At 43.3% G+C, this 9,153-nt stretch overlaps 1 protein-coding gene across 1 annotated transcript; it reads left to right on the plus strand.

Moving 5' to 3' along the window:
• Positions 1-2,363: 2,363 nt before the first annotated feature.
• On the plus strand, positions 2,364-7,642 carry LOC100284714 (pectinesterase inhibitor 12). Its single transcript, XM_020552657.3, has 2 exons — positions 2,364-3,316; positions 7,054-7,642. Exons 1-2 carry the CDS (start codon positions 2,747-2,749, stop codon positions 7,411-7,413), a joined length of 930 nt encoding a protein of 309 aa, XP_020408246.2. The 5' UTR covers positions 2,364-2,746; the 3' UTR covers positions 7,414-7,642.
• The last annotated feature ends 1,511 nt before the right edge of the window (positions 7,643-9,153 follow it).

Consider the following 9,153-nt stretch of genomic DNA (forward strand, 5'->3'; position numbering starts at 1 on the left):
CGGCAACACGTCTGTACATCCATTATCTCGCCCATCCGGCCATGCTGCGATGCATGCATGATCCATGTCCTTCCATAGGCGCCACAAGTTAGCTTTCAGTTTCAGCTGTCTGTTATGCTTCAGTGACGGCGTGAGCTAAGCTAAAGCTCGCGCTGCAGCCGATGAGTGGTCGCATCGCACATCGAGTGATCGACCTGTTGGTGATTAGATCATTCTCAATGGATAGTTTCGCCACCTTATTTATAAGGTTATCATGTTAATATTTGTCAAGCAATAGTGTTGTTGCGCACCACCTCCAACGCTGGGAGATAGACGCAAGCAGGTAGCCAGGCGCGTGCAAACTGTTTTGCGTATCGTGGACGGTCTGGAACACCGTCGGATAGTCCGGATCATTCCAGCGGACGGTCCGGCAACATCCAGGAACCACGACGACCATGTACCTTCAAACCACAATGATCAGAAATATGTACGTGGAAAACTAACACTGTAAAGATAGCTGGTCGACTGGTTAGATCTGGACAGACCTTTGACTAATTATTGTCTAAATAAGTAAAAAATTATGTCGGCCCATGTGACCAGCCAACAAAGCAACCTCGCTCACCCACTCAGGAGCGACAGCAGTTAAGACCGATTAGACCATCTCACCAATTAGAAAAGACGGAAGGTCATATTGTGCAGTTAAGACATAACATGCCTGCATGGACACCTCCACCCCCATATCTACCTATGTCATATCAATATACATACATACCACCGCTATATGCTCTGAATCAAATGTGGAGCATGCCACCATATCCATTTGGATGCCACAGTATCCCGCTTGGGAGACACCCCAAACATCTGTATTCAACAGGTTGGCACCTCCAGTACAAGAACGATTGAGCGCCACTCAATCCGGTCACCAGGCACAGGTCTAGCAAGATTGCTGGACCACTCGGCCGCAAAGACCGACCAATCCGGCAGGGGGGCATATACTTACAGCTACCAAGAGGGCGACAAAAGGGATATCATCAAAATAGGTACAACAGATGTTGTCGTATAGGAAAGTAATGAAGGACTGATGATTTTTGGTAAATCGACCAATACAAGCAAAGAAGGAGACACGACTGCCATCAAACAGCCGAGCCAAAATACTCCATGCCCCGATGGTGCCCATCGGGACTGACACGGTCTCAAAAGCGAAAATTACAACGCTTGAGAGCAAAGGAGAGCAAGGAAAAGAAAGTAGAAAAAATATTTAATGACACACATCTGCAGTACCCATCACCGCAAAAGAGTTGTAGGCCAAAGACCGTTGAAACAAATCAAACGACCACGAAAACAGAAAATTAGACAACAACTTCACAACTCTCAGCATATACGACGGACATTCCGGCTATTAAGGCCGGACCATCCGTGGATGACACGGACCGTCCGCCCTACGCTAGGACGCCTCCAAGGATACGCCAATACCTATGGAAGAGTACGACTTGCTAGAAGAGGATTTAATCGATTATGGAGCTACACCGGAACACTTAGATATGGACATAAATGTTATTATGTTCTCCGCCGATTATACTACTATGGGTAACGATCAACCAGTATCGGGCATTGGCAACAGCTGCCTCGGCCATTGGCCAGTACCGGTTCACCATCTCCGTGGCGGCCGCCAAAGTGCCCAACAGAGCAAGCGACTGCTGCTAGTCCCGTTTGATCGTCTCGGCTGTGGCCCGAGCCGAAGCAGACTTTCAGTGAGCCTGTTTTTTTAAAATTTGGGCTGACCAACGTTAACTGGCTGGACTGGACCCGGACATCACTAGAATCACGACACATGTGAATCTTACTAATACCAAACTGAAACAATACTGATCTCAGTATAACTTCCAAATTTAATTGTATCCCAAATCATAGATGAAGCTTCTATATGAAATCTGTAGAATCCCGAAACTGATCGTATATGGTACTGCATAACTTTTAAAATGGCTTTTGGCTGTGATGAAATATTGTTTACAATTACAGTTAAGGCGTACACTGGAAACAATGTCAAAAAAAATCCACTTAATTTACAAAAAAAACCCAATTAAATCAATTCAAAATCATTTTATTTTGTAAAATCTAATAACATTCCGATACCACGATATATCCAATAGAGGTCGTGAGGGGGAGAAATGCAATCCTATCTAGGATCTCGATTGTAGCGACATTGGCTTTCCAACCTCCTCACCGACTACTTGTGCGCTACTCTTACTAGCTTTTTATGATCTGTATATGACACAACAGAATTTGTATTGAAGTTTTCTAAAAATCAGTTTAATTTCATAGAAAATATACATGGACACGAAAAAGAAACCTGTATTCCAAATAGGCTCTCATGGTTTCCACCTAATCTAACGTCGCTTCTACAAGTCACAAGTTATCGGTAGAACATTCCTTTAAAGATATATGATATGAGTACTCTAGAAATGTTCTTCAGGCATTCTTAAGCTATCTCGAGCAACTCTCTTATTACAAAATTCTATTTAAACTCCACTATATGAAGTACTATCTACACTGCACAATATTGTTTTACATAATTATATGTATGATCTGCTGCACACGTCCAAACACTGGGCCATCTTCTCTCAGGTACGACCGTACGAGAAGGCCGGCAGCACCAACAAAAGCCACCAACTGCAGCTCTACCATCCACATCCAACTCTCAACGCATTGCCCCCACGAGCCATCTACACAAGCTAACTAGCTAAGCAAAAGAATCACCGGCGCCACCATGAAGCCGATGTCCTCCGTGTTGTTCGTCCTGCTCATCTTGCCGATGTGCAGCAGGTCGTCCTCCCCGCTGCAAGACACATGCAGGTCCTTCGCCGCCGGCCACCCGTCCATCGGTTACGAGTACTGCATTAGGGTCTTCCAGGCCGACAAGGACAGCGCCGAGGCCACGGACGCGCGTGGCCTCGCCGCCATCGCGGCCAGGATCGCCGAGGCGAAGGCCAATGCGACGGCGGCGCGCATCGCGGCCATGGGCGCGCTCGAGAGGGACGCGAGGAGGCGGGACCGCCTGTCCGTGTGCGCCGAGGCATACTCGGACGCCGTGGACCAGCTCGGGCAGGCAGAAGAGGAGCTCGCCCGCGGCGCGGAGGGCGGGGCGGCCGGCATCGACGACGCGGTCACGCAGCTCAGCGCGGCGCTGGACGCGCCCGAGACGTGCGAGGACGCGTTCGGCGAGGCCGCCGACACGTCGCCGCTGGCCGGCGAGGACGCCGAGTTCAAGAAGCTGGCGACCGTCGCTCTCGCCGTCGCGGCGTCATTGGTGCCGCCACCGTCAACGCCAAGGCCAAGGGTTAGTGATTAAGGCGCCCTGTACTATATAGGAAAAAAATTTGTTGCAGCCCGGCTGCAAACCAGGCTGTTTGCAGCCCCTCACAAAAAGGTGGATAGGCCCCACCTGCAGGTCCACCAGATAACGTTTTAGTTGTATTATTTACCTGCGGGTGGGACCTATCCTCCTTTTTGTGAGGGGCTGCAAACAGTCTGGTTTGCAGCCGGGCTGCAACAAATTTTTTTTCCACTATATACACCGTGCTTGGTATAGTAGTAAGCACCGGACACTGCCGGCAGATGTTTTTGCGTTCTTATATGTATTTTTGTTTCCCTTGTTCGATGGTTCGGGGTTTTGTTGCGTGTAGTGCCGTGCATGCTTCGCATGCATGCGCGTGATATGGTGTAGTGGGCGAGTAGCACATCTGCAAACTGTGTCGCGCCCTTTTTGATCTTTGAACATGGATTGTTAGCTGTGCGGGACGCTTGAGCCTTGAGTAGTTGAGTGGAAGCTACGCGTGCTGCCGGGTGCAGTGCACTTTTGCCTTTGGGCCTCTCTTACTTTTTCTTGGGTGGACACTGGACCTATGTTGTGGCAAATCCATGAGCCCAGATGGACAAAAAAAAAGTTGTTAGTAATAGACACTTAGCCAGCAACGATCCTGATTGCTAGAGTTTGAATAGCGGAGCTTCATAATATAAGGCATGTTTGGTTCATGACCTGGTATTCAGCTTAGTTTTCTAGCAATCATACTGATTGCTACGTAGGTACTTAAAATTGGTGTCCTGGATAGCTGCCTAGCCAAACAACCTTACATTGGACAAGAAATCAGTCAGGCCCGTAATTTACATACGACTGTACAAGAATATAATTGCATTGTCCTTTCAATAAAAAAAGAGATCATGATAACAGTTTCTGGAAATTATAATACACTAACTTTTTATTCATTTGTCCTTTTTCAAATTTCAATATATGGATTTCAAAATAATACCTTCATATATAATATGTAGTTTTTAATTTTGCTATTTGCTACTATAGCTTAGGTATCTTTTCTTTGCAATTCATAGTTTTAATTCAAAATTTTGTTTTACTAATTGTATTTTACATAAACTCTTTATCTAGGTACTTTTCTATTTGCATGAAGCCATTTTTATTAATCTGTTGTTTCAAAATTATTATTATTATTAATTGTATTAAACATGAACATTTTTGTTTAATCTAAGATCTTAAATCACCATAAAAGTAGCAGTGTGGGTTCTTATTTTTTTTAATTAATCTCATAACGTGTAGTCCTTACTGTTTATTAACTGTATTAGATATAGGATTCTATGGTTTAATTGAAGCTATTGGATCACCTCAAAGTCTAATGATGTAGGTTCTTTTCTTTTATTGATTAATCTTAGATCCTCATTCCCTTTCATCGAACATGGTGTTTGTTTGAAGCTATTGTTTTAAGGAGACACATTATTTATATATTTTTATTTAGAATTTAGAGACTAAACTATTAACTCTTTATAGCTTTTACTCTACTTTTTTTTACTACTAATGGTGTTTTTGTGGACACGTTATATATATATATATATATATATATATATATATATATATATATATATATATATATATATATTTCTTTCCAACTATATCGAAGTAAAAAAAATAGAAAAATCTTATTTCAAGTTTACTATTCATTAATTATACCAGGCACACCTTTTTGGTTTTATTTAAGCACCTAGGTCATCAAAAATCTAATCGTGTAGATTCGTCCCTTGTTCAAATTGTGGAACTTAACAAAGCTCTTCATTATATATTGAATCCTACCTTGAAATTAGCTTTCGCTGGAATCAGTTTCAAGGTTTGACAAGTGAACTATCTTACCAACTAGGGATGGATCCGAATACTTATTGGGACGTTAATTGTTTGGTTTTGTTTCTTCGGTTGCGAATAAATAGGATATAGAATATGATATGCAAATATGTATCCTTGTTTTTTTAGCATTGTTCTTGTTAAAATTCATAAAAATTAAACCTAAAATCCGATATATGTTTTCTCAAATAATAGATATAAAATTCAGATATAGATATCTTGACTAAGGTGAAGAGAGTACTTACATTAAGTCAAGGTACTAACCAAGATATGAGGAGTCATATTGTATTGAAAATTGATAGTTATCTAGGGAGGGTGAATAGATGGATCTGGATAAATCACAACTTAAAACAAACTTGCATATCAAATTATAAGTTAGGTCAAAAACAAGGTCCAAGAGAGGGAGAGAAGGGAGAAGTTCTTGCACTTGATTGCTCTTCCAAGATTGCATAATTATAACTCGAGCAATAACACAAGTGTAAAGCAAGACCTTAGAATAATGGAGGAAGAATAAATTACAAAATTTCAAGCACACAAGACATAGACAATATTTTTTCTATGGTCCAATCAAGCCTCAAATGCTTGCCTACTCCATGTTGTGGTGTCCCAAAGAATGAGGGTTGTACTCAACCCTTCTCAAGTGATCGAATGGACAGCTTGAGGCCACATTTCTTTTGCTTATGTTTTTCTCCTCGCAAGGACCTCCATTGATTGGAGTATCTTGCAACTGTACACTATTCGATGGGAACAACAACTCTAAGAATGCAAGACAGAGGAGTAGAACACAACACAAAGAGCAAGAACGCAACACATGACACAAAAAAGGTAGGTCTTAGGCTGTGTCCAGCAAGGGACGGTAAACCGTCCGGTACCCTTAATATAGGGTTCAGACACGTCCTCAACGCGCCCAGCAACGTACTCTATATCGCACTCTAAATTTTAGAGGACGTCGCACGCACCCTAGATGTGGAGAATTCCAGACGTCCGGTATCCGGGCTCGGGGTCGGGCTCGCGCGGTGGTGAAAAATCCGGAGCCGCTGTTGTGCCGTCGCTGGCGACTTCCATCCAAGTCGGTGAGGGGGGCTCGCGGCGCTGCTCCTCGGCGGCGTCGCCCAAGCTGGGCTCGAAGAGGCCGTGCTCGAGCGGGTCCGGAGGCGGACTGCTCTCGGTGGCTGGAGGCAAGGAGGTCGGCGCCGACGACTCAAAGATCCAAGGAGCGGGTGGTTCCGTGGGTGTTCGTCGTCGTCGAACCGCCATCGCCAAGAAGCTGAGAAGATCGACGGCGCCGACGAAGGAAGCTGGGGAGAAACGCAAGCGCATCTCGACGCCACCTTCTTCATCGTCTTCCATTAGGTCAGGTGGTCCAGATCCGAAGAAAAAAAGGTAAACATTGAAGATCGATTTTGCTTTCTATGATTCTAGTACTTCAAATGGTACAACTCGTCCAGATCTAGGGTTACGGATTTAGGGTTATACATTCGATGGATGTAGGATTCCTTGACCATTATGTTTTGTGTTCATAAATTTGGTTCCCATTATAGAAAATTTTATTGTGGTACAAGAATTCTCTGTTGTAGTCATCGATGTGTATTTACAAATACATGGGGACTGTTTTACACAGACTGAATCATGAGCACTATGCTATCTCTTGATAATTGATGTTCACATTAACCAAATATCTTTGTGGTACAAGCTTTGTTGATATAGGACTCGAGGTGTATTCACAATGACTTGGCCAATTCTTTTGACACACTCAATGATGATTTTGTCTTCATAATTCATGTTCATTACTCATGTGCTGATTTCAACTGCCTACTGCCAATACTAGCTGAACTAAAGCTCGATACATAAAATTATCACCTACATATATTAACACAACCATATGTTTTATGTAGACCATGGATTCGGAGAACGCAAAGCTCCGAAGAGCACTGGCTCATTTAATTAGAGTAGTGGAGCAGCGTTGTGCCGACATCGTCGACGTCGTCCACGGTGCCTTCCAACCAGTTAGCGGACCAGTCCTCAATGAAATGAATCGTGCTTTAGTTCAGATCGAGGACCTCGCCAAGGACCTTGATCACCTAGCTCTGGAAAAAGACTGGGAGATGGAGCACATGGCCCCTTCTCCAATTGCCTCATCATCAGAAACAGAGGATGAGCTTCTGCTTGATTATGATTCAGAGTTGAATCCTGACGATATCGTCGGCTACGACGATGGACGCGACTACTCCACCGATGACACCTATCCCTACTAGATTAGCATGCACCTAAGGAATATGTGTATGTGTTAGGTTTATGTGAGTCCAAGTAGTCTTTTGTATGTGAACACAACAGATGTGTGTCACAAGTGAGTGGTTTAGTTTATGTCATGTTTATGATGTCGACAACTATCCGGACGCGATGTTGATGACATGTTTATGTTAACGTGGTCTGTTAAATGTTATGAACTTTGCAATATATCTAGTCTGCACCACTTCTCAGTTTCTTGTGCCTGTCCTGTTAACATTCACATGGTTCTGCTTTCATTTCACATGGTTCTTATGTGACTACCTTGAATGTACAGCATGGGTACGGATTGGAACCAAGTAATGGCACAATATGGTAGTTTCCTATCCGAGGATGATGGCACTCAGTTTGACAACACTGCACTTCCTCCTCCGCCTGATATACCAGCCCAGGCCTCACCAGCACCACCTCCAGTGAAGAAGCCTCCTCAACGCACAAAGCTAGCCAATTTTACGTCTGAAGAGGATATGAGGGTTTGTCAAGCATGGTTGGCTGTCAGTTTTGATCCGATTGTGAACACTGGTCAGAAGCGTCAAGGATTTTGGAATCAGATTACAGAGGCATACAACTCTCGTAGAGGATCAATGCCAGAGAGGTCTACGAAATCTCTCATGAGCAGGTGGGACAGTATCAAAACTCAATGTTCTACCTTTGCTGGATACATGATGGCTGTGCTTCGACAAAACCCAAGTGGCATGACTGATGCAGATAAGGTACGTAAATGTTCGTAAATGTTCAGAAGAAGCTAACAGCCTTTTGTAAGTAAATGTTCGACAAAACCAACTCATTTTCTTTTGCAGACTTCGCTTGCGGCTACTCGTTTTGCTGCTGTTGAAAAGAAGCCCTTCCATTTCTTACATTGCTGGTCCATATTGAAGGATCAACCTAAATGGATGGACCAGCACATGAGCACCCAAAATCCTCCACCCAACCCAATTGGTACCCAATCAAATACTATTGACTGTGATGCTGCTGAAGAATCAGCTCCATCAAGCTTTACTTCGAAAAGGCCGCTTGGTCATGATTCAGTCAAGGAAAAGGCAAAGAAGCAAAGATTAGAGAACACATCATCCACTGATTCGGAGTACCTAACACGGATGGGTGAGCTCTCTTTGGAACGGTTATCTGTCTACAAATCAGTAGCTTCAACTGAGGAGAAGAAGTTGGAGTTCATGAAAAAACAGGAGAGGCAGAAACTGATATTGGAGAGGAAGAAGCTAAATTTAGAGAAGATGAAGATGGAACGACAAAAGGTGAAGGAGGACACGGAACAGGAGGTTCTCATATTGAGCATGGATTTGACAAAATGTAACCCCCTTCTTCGCCAGTACTACGAGGCAAAACAACAGGAGATTCTGGCAAGGGTTACTGGAAGCTCGTCGTCAAGCAAGTGAAAGTTCATTCTAGTGCTTGAGGAAGTACTCTTATTTGTTTTCGAGAACAATTTTATGTTTCTGCACTCGACAATTTTATGTTCTGTGATATTAGAACTCAGTCATGTTGCTTAATAATAGTAGACTTCTTATATCATTCGTGAATTATAGCATTACACATTGGCCAACTTCGGATTAGTAGAAACATTCATCTGTTTCTATTATTCATATTTTTGCATTACACATAGTAGAAACATAAACTTCATCATACTTAACACATACTAGCTTCGGAATAACGGAACCGATGACATGACAAACTTCATACTTAACTCATAC

The sequence above is a fragment of the Zea mays genome, chromosome 4 (genome assembly GCF_902167145.1).
Source record: "Zea mays cultivar B73 chromosome 4, Zm-B73-REFERENCE-NAM-5.0, whole genome shotgun sequence".
Classification (NCBI taxonomy): domain Eukaryota; kingdom Viridiplantae; phylum Streptophyta; class Magnoliopsida; order Poales; family Poaceae; genus Zea; species Zea mays.